General features: G+C 40.0%; 1 protein-coding gene and 1 non-coding gene across 2 annotated transcripts in view; one reads left to right on the forward strand and one right to left on the reverse strand.

Moving 5' to 3' along the window:
• Nucleotides 1–13,396: 13,396 nt before the first annotated feature.
• LOC131323628 (tricyclene synthase EBOS, chloroplastic-like) overlaps nucleotides 13,397–24,894 on the reverse strand; it is a 55,092-nt gene continuing 43,594 nt past the window's right edge. Inside the window, exons 2-7 of the mRNA XM_058355479.1 lie at nucleotides 18,677–18,959; nucleotides 17,371–17,746; nucleotides 16,941–17,159; nucleotides 16,496–16,634; nucleotides 15,238–15,495; nucleotides 13,397–13,714 (exon numbers count right to left, since the gene is read on the reverse strand). Of these exons, the coding sequence (XP_058211462.1) occupies nucleotides 13,412–13,714; nucleotides 15,238–15,495; nucleotides 16,496–16,634; nucleotides 16,941–17,159; nucleotides 17,371–17,746; nucleotides 18,677–18,959 (1,578 nt within the window). The 3' untranslated portion in view covers nucleotides 13,397–13,411. The remainder of the gene's footprint in view (nucleotides 13,715–15,237; nucleotides 15,496–16,495; nucleotides 16,635–16,940; nucleotides 17,160–17,370; nucleotides 17,747–18,676; nucleotides 18,960–24,894) is intronic.
• LOC131324977 (small nucleolar RNA snoR100) lies at nucleotides 21,254–21,359 on the forward strand. Its single transcript, XR_009199553.1, has one exon. It is a non-coding gene; the product is annotated as a small nucleolar RNA snoR100 (small nucleolar RNA).

Raw genomic sequence — 24,894 nt, forward strand, 5'->3', positions numbered from 1 at the left:
CAAAGGCTTCAAACAGAAACCTGGAGTTGACTTTTCCGAGACATTTTCTCCTGTTTCATCGAAAGACTCATTGAGAGTTATTCTTGCCATTAATGTTGCACACTATGATCTAGAGTTGCATCAAATGGATGTCAAGAAGGCATTCCTTAATGGAGATCTTGAGGAAGAAATATACATGGTTCAACCTGAAGGTTTTGTTGCTGATGGGGTGGAGCAACTTGTTTGTAAATTGAAGAAATCCATTTACGGGTTAAAACAAGCATCTCGACAGTGGTACTTGAAGTTTGACCGAGTTATCACTAGTCACGGGTTCAAGGAAAATGTGGTTGACAAATGCATATACCTCAAGGTCAGTGGGAGTCGATTCATCATTCTTGTCTTGTATGTTGATGACATCTTATTAGCCGGTAATAACATTCACTTGATCCATGATACCAAGAATTTCTTGCTGAAGCATTTTGATATGAAGGATATGGGTAATGCGGAATATGTTCTTGGCATTAAAATTCATAGAGATTGCAATGCTGGGACGCTTGGACTATCTCAAAAGGCATATATTGAGAAGGCGCTTAAGACTTTTGGCATGGAATTTTGTGCTCCTGGTGAAGTTCCAATTGCTAAAGGTGATATTTTTTCTGAAGATCAATGTCCTAAAAATGCCATTGAGAAGAGTCAAGTAGATGCAAAGCGGAATGCATCTGCTGTTGGAAGTTTAATGTATGCCATGACATGTATTCGTCCAGACATCAGTTATGTAGTTGGAATGCTTGGAAGGTTTCAACAAAATTCGGGCATTGCACATTGGAAGGCTTTGAAAAAGGTTTTGAGGTATCTTCAAAGAACTAAGGAGTTCATGTTAGTATACAAGAAATTTGATAGCTTGGAGGTGGTTGGGTATTCTGATGCTGATTATGCAGATTGTCAAACTAGCCGTAAATTCACTTTTGGTTACATCTTTTTGTTGGCCCAGGGAGCTATCTCGTGGAGAAGCTCTAAACAATCCATCACGGCAGATTCCACCATGAATGCAGAGCTGGTTAGTTGCTATGAGGCCACTAAACATGCTATTTGGTTGAAGAACTTTGTAACAGATTTGAGGGTTATTGATTCTATCAATAAGCCTTTGATGTTATTTTGTGACAATGAGGCTGTTAATAAGTTTGTGAAGAATGAGAAATTGACCAAGCACAACAAACACATAGACATCAAATACTTTTTTGTGTATGAGAAAGTTAGTGAAGGTGTCATTGAAGTTCTCCATATAGATACTGGAAATTTGATTGCAGATCCTTTCACTAAGAGTCTTCCACCTAAAGTCGTTAAAGAACATGTGATTAGGATGGGTGTTCGTGAGTCATTATCTTGTGATATGTGACTTTGGTAACATATGTCAATGAAGTTATAATGCTTTGCATTTTACTTTTCTCATGATTTATATAGCTTGTGCACTTGCTGAATTTGTCTGAAGGAGTTTTGATACTCCATGAAGTTGTTTTGGACTAGATGTGGGTTGGACATACATCGGTAATCCAATTACTATTATTGAAGAATGCCTGGGAGTCCTTTTTAGACTCCATGAGGATAGCTTGGGCTAGATTTGGGATGGGCTCCAAGTGAGATGTGCTTTAGATCACATGCAGTGTAGGGGGATGAAAACAATTGACGCTTCGGATCAACTGGATTGCAACGGCTTATTCGTGCCTCTTCACCGGAACCCTAGCTCGACGTCTGAACCCTAATCTGCAAAATAGACAGGGGGTGAGTGCACCTTTGCCTCTCGTGGCAAAGGCCCTCCGATGCCTTTGTTAGTATCACGTACTAGCAGTTAAACCCTAATTATCAGTAGGAAAGCAATAATAATGCAACGTATTGCGTACCTCTCACCTCTAGGTTTTCCTCATATTTATAGATTCATGGATGCTTGCTGTCCAAGCATCCTTATTGCCATAGGATTCCTAACTCGTATAGGAAACCCAGGATATCAAGGAGTCTCGTTTCCTTTATCAGTTTATGGAAAAGAGTCCTTTTAGGATTCTTTTCCTTTAAGAGCCGAACATCCCATACTCGTTGGGTATCTTTCTCAGATCCTATATTCTTGGGATCTTTATCCCTATATGAGACATGACTATTCTGGAATCTTCCAGAGTATTCTCTCTGCTCCTACTCTCGATTGGAGTTCCATCTTTGTTCGGCCGTCTCATAGCCGAACAGACGGCTTGGACCAGTTACCTCACATGTAACTGGTCCTTGAGCCCGTACAACCTTCCTGGACCATTGACTTCTCATGTCACTGGTCCATATTGCTGAACACTTGTTTAGCATGATGACTGTCCTGTCTATATTCAAACTATGGTCCTACGTACCATTTATTCGGATATCGATTGCATTGTTTTCAACCCGTGATCACTCGTATCACGTGCTAGGTTTTTTACTACAACTGTTCGGCTGTATCATAACCGAACAGTCTGCTTGAAGCCATGACTTCTCATATCACTGGTCCATATCGCTGTTCACCGAACTGCCCGGCGATAAGTCCAGTCGTATTTACCTCGTGTTCCCAAACATCACGTGTTTGGTAACTAAATGTATCTGCTCGGGAATACCTCCCTACAATTGCTCCCCAGCTTCATGTATTTACCACTGTTCGGGGGTAATATATGACGCTTAGAATCAGAATTCTATCAAGACCAAACTCTTTTGATCCCGTGCAGTCATAATTTCAATACTTCATTGATGCCTTTTGGCGCCTATGTCATTATACCATTTCGGGATAAACGACTCCACGTGGCACGTTTTCGTATGCCTAGCATTAACTTCGAACTGACGTTCTATGAAACGGCGTCAGAACGGTTTCTGCTTTCCGTTACTTTTTCCTGTAACGGTGTGAGAGGAGACGTTTCGTCTCCGTCTCTTACCCTTAAACCCCTGAAAGGGCTCTCTTTGGTTTTTCATCCAAAACATTCAAACTTTCAGTTTTTCTCTTTAAAGCTTTCCGCCATTGCCGCCGCTTGCAAACTCGATTGCACTCTAGGGAATCGTCACAATATTCTCGTAAGATTCTTGCTCTCATTCCCCTTCTACTTCTTAGGTTTCTATCTGAGATCTCATTCTCAGATTTGGTGGGTCATTTCTAGGGTTTCAATTCGAATTTTGCAGCTGAAAACGTTAATCATCGTCCCAGACGTACACCAAGCAACATCCGAACAGAGGACATTAACAAAGTTCTGAAATATAAAGGCGTGCCTGGTACCCGAACAGCTGGTCGGGGTCGTGACGCTGACGTACTTCTGGGATACGATCCTGCATACAGAGGTGTCATCGACAGGAGGCTCGCTCATCCTAGCACCAGCGCTGCCTTTACATCGACTGCTCCTCAGCCTAGGAGCACAAGAGCTAACGCAGGAGTAACTGTAGCTGGTCAATTGGGTGAAATCCCTATTTCCGAAGGTGTTCCATTACCTCGAGTTAGAGTTCGAAGATCCAGACAGGTCATTCCTCTTCAACCCGAACAGCCAGTATTGAATCTTGACACCAGTCAATCATCCTCTTCAGGTTATTCTCAATTTTCTCCTAACTCAAGCACCATGACACGTCAGCCTTTAAACCTCAGCTCCCTCCTCACCGTCTCTTCTCGGGGACGGGGATCTGGTCGGGTAGCTTCCACAGGGAACGCCCCCCCTGCACCCCGTCGCAACAGAGGAGGTTTGAACCGCTCCACTTCATCTCGTGAAGTGGAGACTACCATAGAGGCCAGTGATGCTCACAGAGACAAACGGCCTAGATCAGAAGACCCAACTGGTACTGCGTCTCAAGCAGATACCGAAACACATCACCCCGTTTCACCAACTACCCAAGTACTTCCTCAAACATGGACTCCTCTATTCACTAGAGGAGACCGTCCCGTTCACGTCGGGGACAGTGCTAGTTCGTCGGAAACAGCACTTGCTCTGGCCCAAGGATTGTTACTCCCTGTTGACTTACAGAAAGAGTCTTCGTCTCCCCCTGATCGGCTTGTGTCCACTGGTCTCGTCAGTGGAATCAAGGTAACATAAACTTCTCTTTTTAAAAGCTCCAATGTTGTAATATTTAAGAGAAAAGTTACTTACGTTTTGTTATTTGCTTTAGTTTATCCAAAAAATGGTCGTACTGGGCCAAAAATTCCAGGAAGCTGAAGCCGAGAGGATCAGGCTTTTAAATGACAACACCAGGCTAATCCGAACAGTTACGAGATTAGAGAGGGAGAGAGATAAAGCTAAAGCTGATTTGTCTGAAACAAAGGGCAAGCTTGAGACCACAGAGGAGAGCCTTCATCATGTTTTGGCCGAGATGGACAGCACCAAAAAGGCATCCTTTGAAGATGGTTATCAGAAGGGTTTCGACGCCACAACATCAAGTTACGTCGAGCAGATGCCTGATATTCAAGATCAAATCTGGGTTGCCTGCTGGGAGGCATGCCTTACAAAGGCAGGAGTTGCTGAGGACTCTCCCCTATGGGTTGAGAATGATCTACCAAGTCGCCAAGTTGCAGCTCAAGCAGATGATGTTGATCAACAGATTGACAATTTTGCAGATGTTGATGAAGATATACAAGTTGAATCACAAAATGACGTGCAACCATCTGTTCAGGAAATGACCACTGAGATAGTTATCCCAGAGGTACAAACTGCTGCTGCTGTTGCTGAGGCTGCCGTCCCTCCTGAGGTTCAGAACCTAGATTAAGATAAATCATCCGGCTGGTCTTGCATGACCATAGCCTTCTTTACCCTGCGTGGTAGCAGTACTATCAATACTTTATTTTAAAACAGGTATTTGGCCCTTCGTGGCATAACTTTTTTTTGCTCGGCTTCCATGTTTGCTGCATCTGTTCGTATGCAATTTCAATCTAAGTATTTCGTACTGTTTAAGCATCGTTTATGTGCATAAGTATTCGTACTTTAAGCAAATCCTACAAACATGCTTATTTTGTATTGAGTTTAAGTTTCACGTACTTAAAAACATTTGTTTCCCAGTGTCTCGTACTGTTTTAAGTTTAGTACTTTACAAGTGTATTCATACTTGTTAAGTATCACGTACTCACACAAAATCGCCTAAGTATCACGTATTTAGAACATCACACAAGTATTTCGTACTTGTGTTTAAGTTTCACGTACTTAATGTTTTGAAAATCTTACAAGTGTTTCATACTTGAAAATTTTACAAGTATACTTGTGTCTCAGTTTCACGTACTGAACTAAATGTGGCTTACATTTAAGTCAAGCCAACATAGGTTCTTAAGTATCACGTACTTAAAACACCATATAAGTATCTCGTACTTTGAACGTCCATACAAGTATTTCGTACTTGTATTTGTTAAAAGAAAACACACAAGTATTTTCATACTTGCTAAGTATCACGTACTTTAAGAAAATACATACAAGTGTGTTCATACTTGCATTCAAATGTATACCCAGGTTTCACATACTTGGGATTCTATACAAGTGTTTCGTACTTGTATTTGTTAAGTGCCACGTACTTAAAAATTTATAAAACTTTTAAGTTTCACATACTCAAAAGGTATACCCTGCTCCCCAATACGAATAAGGAGAACCAAACTCGTAGTTCGTATTTAAATACCACAACAGTTATTCGAAAGAAGTGATTTTATTCATAATCTGTAAAACGCAAGAGGGCGTTACTCGTACCCTTGTTTTAAAAAATAATCAAAACTAGAACAAAGGAATTATATTCGTAATTCCCACACAATCACGTAGTGTAAATCCAAAACAGGATTTAATACTTCTAAACAAAGAACTTTCGTAAATTATGAACATTCCAAGGCCTTGGAATTGGATTACCATCCAAATCTGCCAATCGATAGGCTCCTATGCCTATAATCTCAGTTACTCTATATGGGCCCTCCCAGTTGGCCCCCAGCTTGCCTTCGTTAGCCACCTTGGTGTTGCCGAGCACTTTTCGTAGCACAAGGTCCCCAACACCAAATTCTCGAGGGTGAACATGCTTGTTGTAGCTTTTCATCAGCTGTTCTTGGTAAGAAGCAAGATGTACCAAGGCTTTTTCTCTCCTCTCCTCGGCAAGGTCAAGCTCGATTTGAAGGGCCCTGTCATTGCCTCCACTCTCAACCAAAGCTGTCCTGTTGGTCGGCAGACCCACTTCCAGAGGTATAACAGCCTCTGTTCCAAATGCCAACGAATAGGGGGTCTCTCCCGTAGACCTCCTAGGCGTTGTTCGGTGAGCCCACAAAACTAACGGTAACTCATCAGGCCATTTTCCCTTTGCTTTGTCCAACCTCTTCTTTATCCCATCTAGGATAGTTTTATTGGATGCCTCTGCTTGCCCATTACTCTGAGGGTAGGCTGGGGTGGAATAAAAATTTCTTATTCCATATTGGGCACAAAAAGTCTTGAATTTCTTCTGAAATTGGGATCCATTGTCTGTAATCAATGAATAAGGAACCCCAAAACGAGTGATGATGCTTTTCCACACGAACCCTTCTATCATAGGCTCAGTGATTTTGGCCAGTGGTTCTGCCTCAATCCACTTTGTAAAATAGTCAGTTGCAACAAGCAGGAATTTTCGATTCCCAGTTGCTTTGTGCAATGGACCCACGATATCCATCCCCCATTGAGCAAAAGGCCAGGGACTTGTTAATGGCACCAGATCTTCGGCGGGTGTTCGAATCATTGGTGAGAACTTTTGACATTTCTCACAAATCTTTACATACACCTTTGCATCTTCTTGCATGTGTGGCCACCAGTAGCCTTGAGTAATTGCTCGGTGGGCAATAGATCTGCCTCCAGCATGGCTCCCACATGTTCCCTCGTGGATTTCATGAAGGAACTTCTGTACCATCTCAGGATGTACGCATAGCAAATAGGGACCCGTAAAGGATTTCCTATACAACTTACCCTCTGGGGACAGCCAAAACCTAGCAGATTTGACTCTTATCTTGTGGGCCTCCTTTTTATCAGAAGGGAGTATCTCGTCTCGTAAGAACTCCATTATTGGGTCAATCCAACTTGGTCCTTGGTTCACGTCCAAGACCAAGTCTACACTCCTCCCAATGCTCGGCTCATTGAGGTATTCTACTGCCACCCTTCTTTTAAACTCTGTTGGTACTGCTGCAGCCAACCAAGCTAAAGAGTCTGCATGAGCATTCTGTCCAGAACTTATTTGCTCAATATATACCCTCTCGAAGGTATCAAGCAAGTCTTTTGCTGCCTGCACGTAGGCTACCATCTTTTCATTCCGAGTCTCGTACTCTCCGGACAGTTGATTCACAACAAGCTGGGAATCACAATACACCCTGACCCGTTCTGCTTTAAGGGTCTTCGCACTTCTTAACCCAGCCAAGAGTGCTTCATATTCAGCCACATTATTCGATGCACTGAATCCAAGCCGAACAGAGAGTTCAATGAGAACTCCTTGAGGAGGAAAGAGGACAACTCCAATTCCAGAACCAGTATTGCACGCTGATCCATCAACGAATAACTTCCATTCTTTGGGATCCTGTTCGGCTACGGGTTGATCCTTCAAGGATGATGTCTTAGCTGCCTGTTCCTTTCTCGTAGGAGGCAAAGGAGCAACAGTGGGGGAAAACTCTGCCACAAAATCAGCCAATACCTGGCCTTTAATTGCTGTACGTGGCTGATACTCGAGATCATACTGACTTAACTCTACGGACCATGTCGAGATCCGTCCCGAGAAATCTGCCTTTCGAAGCAGTGATTTTAATGGATACTCAGTATAAACCACAACCTTATGGCTTTGGAAGTAGTGTGGCAATTTCCTGGTTGCTGTCCTAATTGCCAGGACAAGTTTTTCTAAAGGCAGATATCTCGTCTCTGCATTCAACAACGTCTTGCTAACATAATAGATGGGGATTTGTTCGATCCCCAAGTCCTTCAACAAGACTGCACTTACTGCATGCTCGGAAACAGCTAAGTACAGAATTAAAGACTCACCAGGCTGTGGAGTTGACAACAGTGGGGGCTCGGCCAGGTACTTCTTCAGGTCCTGGAAAGCTTGTTCACATTCTGCTCCCCATTCAAATCCCTCCCTTTTTTTCAATAACTGAAAAAAGGGTCTGCATTTGTCGCTTGACCTGCTGATGAATCTGTTAAGTGCTGCTGCCATCCCAGTCAGCCTTTGGACTTCCTTGGTAGTTTTGGGACTCTGTAATCTTTGTAAGGCATCAATCTGATCGGGATTTGCCTCTATCCCTCTCAAAGTTACCAAATGACCCAGGAATTTTCCTGAGCCAACTCCAAACGCACACTTCGAGGCGTTGAGCTTTAATTTATACTTCCTCAGGATTTCGAACACTTCCTTTAGATCAGAAATATGCCCTCCCTTTTCTCGACTCTTTACCACCATATCATCTATGTAAACTTCCAAAGTCTTCCCGATGAGCTTCTTGAACATAATGGTTGCAAGTCTTTGGTATGTAGCCCCAGCATTCCTCAGCCCAAACGGCATGACACTGTAACAGTATAACCCTCGTGGTGTGATGAACGAAGTCTTCTCTTGATCAGGTTCGAACATAGCAATCTGATGATATCCTCGATATGCATCGAGAAAACTCATTCGCTCGTAGCCAGATGTTGCATCAACCAATTGGTCAATCCTAGGCAAAGGAAAACTGTCCTTAGGACATGCTTTGTTCAAGTCTGTGAAGTCCACGCAGACACGCCACTTTCCGTTCTTCTTCTTTACCACAACAGTGTTGGATAACCACTCTGGGTAATAGACTTCACGTATTGCCTTGGCCTCTAATAAACGATCGACCTCTTCAATCACTGCATCTACATGCTGCGCGGCAGCCCTTCGTTTTTTCTGAATGATCGGCTTGTGTTGAGGGTCAATGTTTAAATGATGACAGATCACGTCTGCATCCACCCCTGGCATTTCCTCTGGCACCCATGCAAAAACATCAATATATTCCTTTAGAAATCTTATTGACTCAGCCTTTTCGTTTGCTGATAATGATTTCCCAATCAAAAAATATCTTTCAGGATCAATCTCGTTGATCTGAATCTTCTCCAGGCACTCAACCACTTTTTCAGCCGGGCTTCTCTCAACATCCTCGATGATTGGTTGATCTGGTACTTCTAGTGTGTGAACATGGTGGACCTTCGGGGCTGTTTTGATGATGGAAATCAAGCATTGCTGTGCCACCTTCTAGTTTCCTTTAAGGACTTCAATCCCATTTGATCCTGGAAATTTCACCATCTGGTGATAAGTCGAGGAGACTGCTCTCATTTTGTGCAACCACGTCCTCCCTATAATCGCGTTATAGGAAGATGGGACATCGACTACCAAAAAGTCTGTTCTTAACACTACTGATCCAGCCCGAACAGGTAGAGTCACCCTTCCCAGGGGCCAAACTGCTCCTGCACCGAACCCAATTAGAGGTGTTGTTGATTGTTCCAAGTCCGATTGGGCCAGGCCCAGCTTCTTGAATGCATCATAGTACAACACCTCTGTACAGCTCCCCGAGTCCACTAGAATTCTTTCGATGTCGTATTCCCCAACTCGTAGGGTTACGACCAATGCATCATTGTGGGGTATTTGGACCTCCGCCAAGTCATCGTCACTGAATGCCATGCTCTCGTTGCATGCATTAGTCTCTCGCCCTCTCTTGTTTCCCAACCGCATCACGTGCTGATCATGCTTGACCTGTCTTTGCAACAGCCTCACCTCACTCCTCGTATAAGGTGCAGCCAACCCATGTATCATATGGATCACGCCTTTAGGGTGTTGCTCGTAACCCAGTTCCATGACCTTCCCTTTCTCTTTAGGGTCCTCCTGGATAAACTCCTTGAGATAGCCTCGAGAGACCAAATCATCAAGGTGCCTCTTGTATACCTCACAATCCTCGGTCATATGGCCCCAATCCTTGTGATAACTGCAGTGCTGATTCGTAGCACGTTTTGCATCTTTATCTCCACCTAGACTTGGGGGCCATTTAAAATATGGCTGATTCTTTATTCGATAAAGAATCCTGTATATTGGCTCCTTCCAAACCGTAGTGATAGAGAAGAAGGACTTGGGGTCAGGAGCTTGCTTGTCTTTGTATGGCTCTTTCTTAGCCTGTCCGTACTCCCTTCTGTCTTTGTAAGACTTGGGTTCAGGCTTATCCACCTTTTTGGCAGGTGTCTTTGGCTGTTCAGCAATTATTCTGCCGTCCTCACGGAGTATATCATCCTCCATTCTGGCATGTTGTTCTATCCGTTCCATCAATTTAGCCAGGGTGGCTACCGGATGTTTATTCAATGAACGGCGCAGCTCTCCCCGAACAGGTAAACCAGTTTTGAATGTTGCAATTGCGTACTCCTCACTACAACTTTCAATCTCGTTAAAAGTCTCCCAGTACTTCTTTGCATAATCCCTGATCTGTTCGTTCTCCTCCTGCTTCATGGTGGAAAGACTTTCAAAAGTCTTCGGGGCTTTTCTGCTTGTCAAGAACCGAGCAGTGAATTCCTCTGCCAACTGCCTCCATCCTCGTATGGATCGTGGGGCCAGTTTATGAAACCAGGACAAAGCCACTTTGCCAAGACTAGAGGGAAACATCTTGCACAAGATGGAATCATCCCCCTCATGCATAAACATGGCCTGTTGATAATGCTGTATGTGAGCCACGGGATCCGTATTTGTCTCGTAAAGTACGAACGCCCCGTGCTTCACTCTGCTCGGCAATCTCGCTTCTTGTAGCCTCCTTGTAAATGGGGAGGCCGCAATATTACTCAGGGCCTTGCGTGCTGCTTCTCGTGCAGTCATTGTCCCATCCTCTTTTTCCTTCAAATTGTGGGCTGAAGCTTCGGCCCAATCAGCATCAGGTCTCTCGTACCTGTCTCGATGATGCTTTCTCGTGTCCTCTTCCTCGGGGGTAGAACTCCGGTCTCTGCTCTTCCTTTTTCGTGAAGAAGTCCTTCTCTCCGGTGTTCGGCTTCTACTTTTTCTTCCCCTTTTTCGTGGAGAAACTTCATGACGCCCTCTAACAGGACTTCTGCTCCCGCTTCTGCTCCTTCTTCCTCGTGAAGGAGCTTTTCTGTATGGTACCACAGCATACCTATTGCCTCTAGAATTTCTTCGAGACAGGCCAGAATCCTCCGGATGATCCCTAATTCTTTCCAATTCTCTGATCTCATGCTCTCGTTTTTTAATCAGACGAGCATACTCCTCGACTTCTTGCCTCTTCCTATCAAGAACGTCGTCACTATGGTGCACACTCCTGGAGTGCGCGATCGATTCATCCCTTTGATGGGATTTACTCCTTCTCGTGGATCTCGAAACCGTCTCTCCATCTCCTCTATTTTTGGAGTTATGATGCACGGTAAGGGGGCGGTCCTTACTCGTGTTCCTTCTGTGCCCACCCTGGGGCTTTCTCGGAGCCCCAGGTGGTGATTTGTCCCTTCCCTCATCTAACACATCTTTTGGTTCATGCGGCGTTGCTGGAGTTACTTCCACCATGGTCGTATTTCAAAAGGGAATTCTTTCGTTTCCCACAGACGGCGCCAATTGTAGGGGGATGAAAACAATTGACGCTTCGGATCAACTGGATTGCAACGGCTTATTCGTGCCTCTTCACCGGAACCCTAGCTCGACGTCTGAACCCTAATCTGCAAAATAGACAGGGGGTGAGTGCACCTTTGCCTCTCGTGGCAAAGGCCCTCCGATGCCTTTGTTAGTATCACGTACTAGCAGTTAAACCCTAATTATCAGTAGGAAAGCAATAATAATGCAACGTATTGCGTACCTCTCACCTCTAGGTTTTCCTCATATTTATAGATTCATGGATGCTTGCTGTCCAAGCATCCTTATTGCCATAGGATTCCTAACTCGTATAGGAAACCCAGGATATCAAGGAGTCTCGTTTCCTTTATCAGTTTATGGAAAAGAGTCCTTTTTGGATTCTTTTCCTTTAAGAGCCGAACATCCCATACTCGTTGGGTATCTTTCTCAGATCCTATATTCTTGGGATCTTTATCCCTATATGAGACATGACTATTCTGGAATCTTCCAGAGTATTCTCTCTGCTCCTACTCTCGATTGGAGTTCCATCTTTGTTCGGCCGTCTCATAGCCGAACAGACGGCTTGGACCAGTTACCTCACATGTAACTGGTCCTTGAGCCCGTACAACCTTCCTGGACCATTGACTTCTCATGTCACTGGTCCATATTGCTGAACACTTGTTTAGCATGATGACTGTCCTGTCTATATTCAAACTATGGTCCTACGTACCATTTATTCGGATATCGATTGCATTGTTTTCAACCCGTGATCACTCGTATCACGTGCTAGGTTTTTTACTACAACTGTTCGGCTGTATCATAACCGAACAGTCTGCTTGAAGCCATGACTTCTCATATCACTGGTCCATATCGCTGTTCACCGAACTGCCCGGCGATAAGTCCAGTCGTATTTACCTCGTGTTCCCAAACATCACGTGTTTGGTAACTAAATGTATCTGCTCGGGAATACCTCCCTACATGCAGTTTGCACATCATCACTAAATGAAGCAAAAACCACATGAATTAAAATTGCTCAAGTCCTAGAAAGAATTGATATTGTGATTATGGAACTGTTTAGGCTGATATATTACTTGTCTAAGCATTCATAATCTTATATCAAGGAAGTCTATGGATAAGAGTATTTGAAGTACCAATCTATTGGTTTGATAATTGTCTTTAAAGCAAAATGAGTGGCCACTCGAGTTTTCAATCGCTGTTGCAATCCAAGTACTAGTTTTATGTATTTACAATATGAGGTGCATGGACCAAGTGGGAGATTGTTGGGAAAAAATGAAGAGTATTTATTTATTTTATGTGGTCCTATGCACTATATTTTCTAAATTGGATTGCAATGTGATTATTAGACTTAATAGATTGGGTCATGCTAGACAAATTATGTGATCTACTTGGCAACATGGTTTTTTCCTATTGGGTAGTGGTTTCCCAATAATATTTGGTGAGATTAAATCTCCACCATTGATTCCACTGTTTCTATGATGGGAAGGGAAACATACGGTGTATTCGTTGTAGAGAAGCCGTCTCCAGTGAGGTTATTTTTGTGTAAGCTCTCCCTTTAAAAAAGGGGCTTACGTTTTCTTTTTCCCGTCGACTGGAAAATAACCTTCACCTGGGTAGAGCTCTCTAGGTTCTTCCGAGATTGGAGAAGCAGAATTTCGCTCTAGGTATGTGCAAAGATTTTCCCTTCTCCCTCATTCTTGATAATTTCTGTGAGATATCCCTAAGATTATGCACTTTTTCCCCAACAAAAACTTCATTAATTTATTAAATGAAGAAAACACATTTGTTGTATATTGAAGATCTAAAAACTCTCCAAATTAAGAAAGCAACTTCCAACTTTATTAATAGCTGTGCTCTTTTTAACTTGAGAACCATCGTCTAATTAACAAGGCGTAGTAATGGGTTCAATTATCACCGATAAGACCCGGTTCTTTGCTTGATTATCCGGAGCTCCCAGCCAATCTCCGTTCTGGTAACTGCATTGGGCCATTCGAGCAAAGTTAATAGCTGTTTCAATAAATGGTTTTTCAAATGGAGAATCAACTGCTACTCGTTCTTTGTTCATTTTCTTCCATGCCTCGTCAATCAATTTCCTTATGTGCTTTAGGGCTTCTTGTTCAGAAAGCCCGGTTTCGTGCATGTAACACAGGATTGAGTTCGCAGATTCACCTCTCTCCAACTCGGCCTGTGGCACAAAAAAAATAAATGAGGGTGTCAAAGTTATGAGGCTATACTTAATTTCTTCCCAAAAAGATGCCGTGATTAATGTGATGCGGGGTGGAGCCAATGAAGGTTGCTAGAATCTGACATTTACCAGAAGTTTACGTGATTGGGAAAACATTCAAGTGGAGGATCTAAAATGGAGATTGCAACTTGTAATACTAGATTTGGCTAGGCCAGATTCAGTGCTTTGGAAATGGTCATCGGATAATCGATTCTCGGTAAAATCTGTGTATAATCAATGGGAGAACGGTGGTCATACTAGGAGTCCGGTGATGGAAGCCATTTGGAAGAATGAATGCCCCCCAAAGGTGGAAATTTTCGCTTGGATGGCTATCCAATCCAAGGTGGCTACTAGAACCGTATTATTGGGTCGAAATCTGCTACCAGAGGGGCAATCTATGCTATGCCCATTTTGCTCGCTGTACTTGGAATCACCTCATCATTTATTCTTGCATTGCCATTTTTCTTGGGACGTTTGGTCGAGGATTCTGGATTGGTGGCATGTAAAGTGGGTATGCCCTGTATCTGTGGAAGATCTATTTATTTGGTGGGATGATAGTAGTTTCAGAAATTTGGAGAAACACCTGTGGGAAGCCACTCTTTACGCAACTTTATGGTCATTGTGGCTGGTTAGAAATTCGTATGTTTTCAATAATGCTACAACAAGTTCTGGGGAAGTGGTTGATTTGATTAAAACTAGAGTTGCAATGTGGGTAAAGGCAAAATTCAACATAAAGGTGTATTTGGTGGAGGATTTTAGGATTTTTCTAGATGGAGTTAGGGTGTTGAAACTGTAAGTTGGTTTGGGTGGTAAGGTGCTTTGCCATTCAATTTTCTGTTGGAGGGCTTTTTGTTTTTGGTCATTTTTATTCTTGTTTTGCTCAAGCATGTGTGTTCTCCGTGTTCGAGCCCCTCGATGTAACCTTTTTCGAGATTCTTATAAAAGTTTCATTTTGCCGAGCAAAAAAAAAAAAAGGTTATGAATTAATGATAATTTCCATGGGATAAAACCTCCTCGGGGAATATAAAGTTATGATCTGAGTTCCTTTAACTCTCGATTCTAAAACTTGTTAAAGCTAAAACACATGCATCTAGCCCGATAAAGCAATTCATCCGCAAAAACCATTCCCTGTGGATCAATCTCAGACTTATCGAGTTATTGTGCAACCGATTACAAAAGCCCTGCGCTCAGGACAACTGACCGGTGCTACCAAACGGTCGGCAGGACACTCAGAAATACAAGGCACAGTGGTACTAACCAGTGATTTCTCAAACTATTTTTGTGCTTATGAGGGCATTGTTCGGCGTGGAGGACTTGCTCTACCTTTTGGGAGCATTATTTTGCATTGATGATGTACGTACTTCATTGGTCGAATTTCGCCGTGTTGTAATGTAGTTAGGCATTCAGACTTTCCGATTTTATTTTGAGAAATAAACTGTAGCAGAACAATGTACGAATGGGAGTACTGTAAATAGCTAGCATACCTTGGATGTGCCCAAGTCATTGGAAAGTCGTAAAATGAGGGATGCACATTCCATGATAGGATGGTACGGCTCCTTCTTCTCCAACCAATCCAGAGCCTCTTTTGTAATAGTTTCGGTCAACAAAAAGTAGGCATGAACTGATACAAGCATCATCGATACCGAAACCAGTGCATTCTCTAGGTATGCCTTAAACGTTGGAGTCTCTTTTTCAAAACACCACTTTGCTTCCACCAAGAATGCTTTGCATATATCTGCCCACTGTGGTTAAATAAGCCACTACAAATGTATAGAAACTACAATTGCTAATCTTTAAAACATAAGATTTGTCGCTGATTCATTTTACCCGTTATAAATTTTATATGCAATATGGGTTTTATTTGATAGAGCTCATTTAGACAATGTTTTCAAAATCACGTATAAAACATTTTACATTATGGGATATAAGTAAATGAAAAGTAGCACGAACTCTCAAAAAGGACGGAGAGAATATACATTATTATAGGGCCTCTAGGTTTGTATGATAAATTACGTACCAAAGTCCAGTGAATGAGGTAACCTACGTAGTGACAAAGTATAAGACTTACTGCTGGAATTGAAACTTCACATTTTCCTATTTTTCTTCTACAATTTTGAATAAAAAAAGGGCAAATTTTCATAGTCGTCCCTCTAGTTTTACAATTGTCTCAATTTCGTCCCTCTAGTTTGTTTTATGTTTCAAATTGGTAAAATCGTTAACACCGTAAATGAAACTAACGGAAAAAATATGATTAAAAAATTAAGTGCTCCAATTTTCATTCCGGTTGAACCAGTGCGAAGATCTTATTTTTCTAATCATTTTATTTTAAATGGTCATAATGGATTTTTGGCTTTAAGTCTTTCAATGAGAACCCTAAGAGAGCCCTGAAACTAAATAAGGAGTCTTTAGGTGATCGTTGAAAGGCCTTGGAGTCAAAAATTCATTACGACCATCTAGGATAAAATGATCAAAAAAATAAGATCTTCGCACAGGTTCAACCGGATTGAAAATTGAAGCAATTAATTTTTTAATCATATTTTTTTCGTTAGTTTCATTAACAGTGTTAATGATTTTACTAATTTGAAACGTAAAACAAACTAGAGGGACGAAATTGAGACAATTGAAACTAGAGGGACGAAATTGAGACAATTGAAACTAGAGGGACGAAATTGAGACAACCGTAAAACTAGAGGGATGACTACGAAAATTTGCCCTAAAAAAAATGCAGTACGTTATACATACCGCTCTTGTTAAGTATGGAATGATGTTCACTCCTTTTTGTTTAAGAATTGCATAAGCCATGTCATTGGTAGTGTTGTAGAGAGCTAGGAAGCACAACTTCATGTAGTCGGGAAGGGTTTCCACAGCCTTTATATCCCATCTACAAAATAACAAAGGAAACTGATTTTTGCGCTCCACCTTTTACCAGGCGCTCCAATTTTAACGTGAAGTTACTAGTAACTTCATGAACAAAGTGGAGCGCCATCAGTAAAAAGTGGAGCGCGAATATCAATTTCCAATAACAAATTATCGAAACTTCAAAGCCACAACTATTGGTCTTTTGCTTGCAAATTTTCAATGCAAGGACCATGTGTAAGACAACATTAATTTGACTAAGCATTGGAGTTTTCAAAACAGAGAAACATAAAATGAACCACATAGCCAAAGGTAAAGTTTTTTCACAAACCTGTCGACAGCTGCTGTGAAGAGTTGTAGTTCATCCAAGTATCCGTAGACATCGTAGATATCATCAATGGTGTTTATAAGTGATGTCAATTTTGTTGAACTCTTTCGGCAGTCACTGAATTTAGGTTCAAAAACCATTCCCACAGTCCAAAAGAAGCATTCCATCAGTCTGTCCCTTGTAAAATTCAAATTTTTCACCAAGCCTATATCCTCCCACCACCTGAAAAGTAAGATAATAATGGAGGATGATTACTTCACAGCACATGTGATTGGATGTCGAACTAATGATCGATTAACACTTGATTAATGTCACATAATTAATACTAAAACCTGTCTCACTTAATATTCGATTTCCTTGAACTTTCGTACTTGAAATCTAAAATGTAACGTGGTAGTCGAGCATGGCTGCATTTGAGGGGGATCTCATTTACCTTGACATGTCTTTGAGCTCTCCTTGGAGTAATAACTGCACCATGTTGAAATCCAACTTAGCCATTTCAAGCAGCAAATGATTTGCATCCTTTCTTTTACCATAAACCTCTATATACCACCTAGCTTCAAGCCTAGACATCCTGTGGTGCAAAGGCATTTCCAGTGCATGATCTATTTGTTCCACAAGGTCTTTGTCCACTATATTTCCCTTTATGCCCTTCAAATGTTTGTTTGTGAATATTTTGGCCTCTTCCATAAGGTTTTCTCTTTCAAAAGAAAGATAAGAAGCTTCATACAGACTGAGCAATCCCTTGGTGTCCTTGCATAGGGATTTCATGAAGTTTCCACTTTTGTCCTTGAATCTTTGAAACACATCTGCACAACATCGCACAAATCCTATTTGTTTATAATTATTTTTGATCAGCAAATCCTATCTGGAGTATTTACATTACCCATATCTTTTTCTATCTTGTTTTTGTTTAGTTTTGTCCTTGCTTTCTATCTCCTTGTGAAGGGGAACGGTTGTATTTTTGGCTTTATAACAATCTTGTTATGTTGTTTTGCGCAATAAAATAGTGAAAATGAACTATCTTTTATTAGCACTGTGCCCTATCATAAGGGAATCGACTAATATATCTATTTCAAAATGCAGTTCTTGTATGCTACTCATTCCTCATAATATTTTGAATCTTTTTTCAAAATATCCTTCTTCTATGCTACTCGTTTTTCAATCAAATGATTATAAGATCAGAGTTTTTTTCAAACGATAAGTTGTAAAAACAAATTGGAATTTTTTTCAAAGACTTTGTTAGATTTGGTTTTTGAAAAGTGCTAACTGGGGTGAAGTTTCGTGTCTCTAAAAAGTAAACCTCAAAGACGGAATATGGAAAGAACCTAATTTGTGCTCTCATTTCACAAAGAATAAAAGAATTACGCCAATATTTTTCAGACACATGATTGAGACGATTTTAAAAATATTATGTGCTTTTTTAGAAAAAGAGAAAGAACATAAAGACGATTTTCCGAAATTCTCAAACTGTGTATTGTCAGTGAAAATAAAGACAATTTTTGTATTTTAAAAATAAAACTCAACCAAATTGAGTTTTAAGTTTCAATCAATTGGGGTTGGCTATATGAATCTTTTTTTCCGTTAAACTCAACTGTCACAGGCATCGTGGTATGTGTTAGCCTTCATAATCAAAATCATGTCATAAAGACCTAACTGAATATGCGCTAGCTGCCAGTTACCCAACGTGAATCACTCCTCCATCTTTTAAATTATAAATGAGAAGGATAAAAGAGAACCTTGAGAGGCCTCATAACCATGTTGTCTACAGAGCCTAAAGCAGAGAGCAGTGGCATGAACACTAATCTCCTGATTTGCCCACAGATTGGTTCCATTTCCATTTACAGATAGAAATATTCTATCTAGTGCTCTCGTGATATCCTTTTGAAAGTGATGGCTCAGTCCCAACCGTTGGATATCATCTATTAGCTCAAGTATTGTCAATGAATTTACATCTGTATCCCCAATCATAACCTTTATCTCCCCCTTCAGTTTCTCTGCCCTGTGCTTTTGTATTTCATCCTACAAAAAATATTACAAGTAAAAACCGTTACAATCAGCAAAATTTATACATAGAGCTGATCCAAAAAAAAATAGAGCAAAACATATATATCGCAAATTACTACTCCCTATGTCTCATAGAGTTTGTCTCGTTCGCAAAACGAGGACTTAAAAATAGTACATTTTTTGCAACAAAGTTTCAAAAAAATTTGAACAATTTATTAGATATCATTGAGTTCTTTTAGTTTAATAAAAAAGTATGGATTTTATCTCAGAAGAAATGCATTATTTTTTTATTCTCAATTTTGCAGACCGGACAAATTTATGAAATGGGAGCAGTATGTTGGTACCTACATTTCAAGAAATTTTCGCTTTAAACTTGGTAACTTGTATTTAACACAACACTCCTATTTTTAGGGTAGGGGCGGCGCTACATACATCTAACAGTGTTCAGTTGAACACCCTAACCTTTCAACATTTTTCGGTACACATGTAATGGGCGTTGAGCTGTAAGTCTAACTCTGAACCTTTCGACACCCTATGTACATTCAAGCGCCACATACACTTCTTTTCTTTTCCTAGCTATGCGTTCTTTCTATTTCCCCTAGTGGGAAAATTTTCAGTGCCAGGTGGGTATCATGTGGTCCCCGCTAATTAAGCACATCCGAGCTGTCCATTGCATTTTTGGGCGGCTCGGATTTGGAGAGAGAAAGTGTTGGGGTGAGAGGAGAGAGAGTGGATTTCAATCCGAGCCATCCAAAAATGTATTAGACGGTCCGGATGTGCCGAGTGGGTACCACGTGGGATATACCCAACCGGCACCGAAAAATTTCTCCTTTCTAGGGCTTTGTCTTAGCCAAAAAGTCCCAAGCTTCTCTTTTCGTTTGCTCTTTCCTATTCTCTTGTGCAAAAGTGATTGATTGTCAAAAAAGACGAAGAGAATACCCCTTAAGAACTAAGAAGCTTTTTTTTCCTGAATGAACGCCCTCTAAATAAATCTTAGAGCCGCCACTGCCCATCTCCATCTCAAAGTCATCACTTGTTGGAATGTCGAATGCAACAATTTCGACTGTTCGAATTGTTATTAATTCTTTCTCTATCAGACTATGACAAAAGATGACAAAAATACTAGGAGTACTATATTGTTGAAATAGAAACAAACAGAGCAAAGGTTCACAAGGGTAAAATTGAAAATGAGGAAAGCAAAATACCTACTCAACTATGGACACAGGGACGGAGCCAAAATTTTACCTTAGTGGTGGCAAATGTGCATACTCAAAAAATTGGAAAGATGGACTATGATGTGAACAATATTTGTCGACTTTAGATAAATATCAAAGTAGCATATGACGAACTATAATAAATTATGTTTCTCACAGCCTTTGGACATTATTGCTTGACATGCTGCTTTATTCAAGTTGTTGTTTGGTTTCTTCCAATTTTTTTAGTTGATCCGACACATTAATCCATACCGAGTTCTTATAAAGGATAAAATTCGAAGTTTGATTTTTCTTAATTTAAACCTCGTGTTTCGTAATACTCACGACATCATGATTTTTCAAGGACTTGATGAAATCAGAATCCCAAGCAGTTGGCTGATAATTCGCAGATCGCCTCTGAGAAGTCTGCTGTGAATCTTGATTAGTCATTTCTGAGGATTGGAGGCAGTACAATCTTGTATGATCGCAGCGTACGGATTTTCGTGTGAGTTGCCGTGGAAGGCCAAGTTTTGATGAAGGAATCGATCGGATTGGCACGAAGAACAGATGGAGTGACATTTTTGCACCAATAAGTAAGTTTAATTTGTTGCAGAGTGATATGCAATGCTGACCCTATTAATTTATAGGCCAAGTACGATCCCTTGCAGCATGCCCCCAATTAATGCTAAACTGATTTTGTAAATTTATTTTTTTTGAACGGGATTTTGTAATTGATGATCAAGATTCCGATCGATAAGTTTTCCGGTAAAACTTGTGAGACGCAAGGCTTTTTGTATATCGGACAATGAAGTCCAACAATCACAAAAGGTATCGATTTGGTATTGGCAAGTGTACCCTTTTTTCCTACTGAAACGGTATGTACCGGTATCAGTGTATATCTCGGTACCTTTTTGAATTGACTGTAACATATTTTATACTCCCTACTTCCTATATTTTTGGTCCTTTTTACTATTTGGGAGCTCTAAAAAAATTGGATATATCTTTTAATTTATAATATTTCTAATATCAAATATGAATCTTGTTTGATAGATTTCAAATAATTTTACGAAACAAAGTTTTCGAAATTGTTAAAAATTATAGATTGCGAGATATAGACAATATTTTGTATGGTAATGTGCACATAAATTAAGTTGGGTCTCTAGGCCTACCTTTTCTGATGCTATTTGGCTTTAATTAGTGGGCATGGTTCCGCAACAAAACTAGTATAGGGGGGGGCCACTGTTTCAGTAGTATTAAGAGAGCAGACACTTTATGCATATTGTCAAAGGTTAGATTTGTCTCCAATCCTTCAACGCCCATACCCCAATGATTGGGGACAACATGAGTTTTGTCTATCTGTGAGATATAGACAATTGTTTGAGTGACACAAAAAAGTAAAACAGGACCAAGAATATGGGATGGATGGAGTACTTATAGTTTTAATGTATGTAAAAAAAAAAACCCCCAAAAAACTAAAAGTAGAGGTATAAAAAAAATTATAGCACTTTGATATATGTTAAAATTAGTTCTAATAACAAATTAAGATGATTAACTCCAAATTTTATTGAATTATCTTAAAATTCAAACATTTTTTATGTAAAAGAAAAAATACGTACACAATTTTCTTTGTCTCAGCAAAGATTCCGGTTCAAGCCTGGTATCATTTGGTACAGGCCGGTACGCCCGGTATCAACCAGTACGTGCCGATATTTGGAGTGATACAAAACACCTACTTATGTGTATCGTTTTATGTCCGGTATGATACAAAATTGACAACATTGTGACAAGACCAATAATCTTGGATGTGGTACAGGTCATGAAAGAAATCTTATAATAATAAAAGACAACCGAATATTCTTTTACAAAGAATATTGGTCCATGACCTTGGCTTAGAAGTGTGTATGAATCATGACCATTGAACTATCTTTATATTGTGCAAGTGGAGTGCAGTGCAGTTTGTGTCTTCCTTATACTTTCTTGTACATGGGTAGGGTTTGATTTCTATAAACACTTATTCTCCTCCCAAGTCCTCTAGGATAGAGTATATTAGGTTTAACGAATGAAAAAAAAAAACGTATCCTTATTGGTTAAACAAAAAACTCCTATAATTACCCAAAAAAAAAAAAACACAAAATACTCCTACTAGAAGTAGGGAACGGTTTTTCCACTTCAGTACTTTTTTATAAGTGCATTCTAATATTCTTTCAGTTTTTCTATTGTTGGACCACTGATAGACGACTTTTGAAGGACGCGGGGGCTCTGCTGCCCACCAGGGGCAGCAGCCCCTGCCCACACCTCACACACACCTCACACGGCACTCACACGGCACCGTTTTGGGAAGGAAAGAAAAATCAAACTTTCCGTTTGCAATCCTATAGAGCAGAAACGTGATTATGAGAGCTCTAGAGTTAAAATTTAATTACGTCTCTTTAGAATAATATGATCAGAATAATAAGATCTTCGTGTCAATTCAAACGAATTGAAAATTGGAGCACTTAATTTTTTAATCATATTTTTTAATATATAAACGGTCTAAAAAAATTAAGTACGCCAAGTTTTAATTCGTTTGAACAAGTACGAAGATCTTATTATTCTAATCATATTATTCTAAAGTATCATAATTAATTTTTGTCTCTAGGGCTCTCATAATTAAGTATATGCTCTTTATTTAGGATCCTGTAGATCAGAAACGTGATTATGAGAGCTCTATAGAAAAAAATTAATTATATATCTTTTAGAATAATATGATCAGAATAATTAGATCTTCGTATTTGTTCAAACGAATTAAAAATTAGCACACTTAATTTTTTAGAACGTTTATATATTAAAAAATATGATTAAAAATTTAAGTGCTCCAATTTTCAATCCGTTTGAATTGACGCGAAGATCTTATTATTCTGATCATATTATTCTAAAGAAACATAATTAAATTTTAACTCTATGACTTTCATAATCACATTTCTGCTTCATAGGATTGCAAACGGAAGATTTTGTTTTTTCCTTCCTTCCCAAAACGGTGCCGTGTGAGGTGTGTGTGAGGTGTGGGCAGGGGCTGCTGCCCCTGGTGGGCAGCAGAGCCCCCGCGTCCCACTTTTGAAGTGTATTTTGGAGAAAGTGGACTGCAAAAATCATTTTCAAAAATCACAAACTATGAGTGTGGTCTGTTTGCAGTGTACGGTTACTGACTCAATGCGAGTGCTTGCGCAAGGGTTTGTGCATTTTTTTTCTTAAGAAAGTCCCAAAAAATCGCAAGTGGAGTAGAGTGCAGTTGGTGCCTCTTTTATACTCCTCCCATGCACATGGGTAGGTTTGATTTCCGTAAGTACGCACCCATCTCCTTTCCAAGTCCCTAGGATAGACTAGATTAGGTTAAACAAATGGAAAAAAAAAAGTCCCAAAAGATCATAAAAACCATTTATGGTTGAATTTAATAGTAGTCCCAAAAGCGTTGATAGTACAAGTTGTGTAGGTTATTCAATGGCGTAGCCAGAAATTCGTAGCAATGGGGGCACAATCTATACAAGTGACTTTGTTGTGGTCAACAGAAAATTATCTATTTCTTTTTTACAAACTTGACATTTTCTTTTGCACTATTTCTTCGAGGCAGATTCGTATTTGAAAAGTGTTTAACTATCGGATAATCTTAACATAGCGATGAAGAAAAACATTTATAATTATATTATGTTGCAAATAAATTTAGGTCTAAACGAATCAGCTTCAACAGAAAAGAGAGAGAGAGGTCTTATTGATAGATTGATAAAGAAAAAAAAGGAAGAAGATGAAAAAGAGCCTCGCTTGATTTGCATTTTGTGATAAAATAGTAATCCATGTATAAATATAATTCCGTAAAAACATGGTGGTTTAGAGGTGAAAAGTTCAGTTAATGGAGGCTTCGCTTGTGAGTAATTAACTATTTAGTGATTTGGTGACATTGTTAAGTGGTGCTCCAATATTCTTTTCCATCACATATTTACGCGGGAATCATACATTTAGTCTTGAATTTCACGTGAATATGTTTTGGAGAAGATCAAGCATTCAACATTGGGACGCCATTTGGCAGTACCCTCAATATTTTTTTCTTATTGCATGCAATATGATGCATTAAAACTTCTAAGGTATTTTTTTTACAAAAAAAAAAAACCCGCTCACTCCGCGGCTGTTTTTATTGGTAATGCAAGTGCTTGCCAAAAATGGAACTTTAACGCTGACATTATGAGGTAGGGCTAGATACTACTCAGTACTCAATAGAGAGGGGGGAATCAAAGAAGTGAGCGACGTACGGCAGAGTAATGAGCTATAGTATTAATTATTGGCAAGTGATTTTCGCACTCTTCAAATTGTTAACCGTGCTCCCCAAAAGTTAATAATTTGGATAGTACCTTCGAGCGCGGTTAACAATTTGGAGAGTATGAAAATCAATCTCCTATTTACTTATTGTATTATTGTTAGCTAATTAGGCTTTAGCTCTCCTGCATCTATGGCTCATTGTGGCTAAACAGATTTAAAGACAAGAAAAATGGAAAGTGCTTCAGGCTATACATTGACAGATATATTTAGAAATTTGAAAATACGAACAATGAAAAATATTTCAGTACTCTTTCCATTAAATAACATAAAAATGCCGAAAGCTCAAAATCAGATTGCGATTCTGCCAAACTAAGAGGCATTTCGCCTAGCTAGTAAGAGACAAAAGCCTGCCAAAAAAGTAAGAACATTCATATCCTACAATTCACGTAAACAAGAAATGACAAAGAAAC

Source organism: Rhododendron vialii, chromosome 4a (assembly GCF_030253575.1).
Source record: "Rhododendron vialii isolate Sample 1 chromosome 4a, ASM3025357v1".
Lineage (NCBI taxonomy): Eukaryota > Viridiplantae > Streptophyta > Magnoliopsida > Ericales > Ericaceae > Rhododendron > Rhododendron vialii.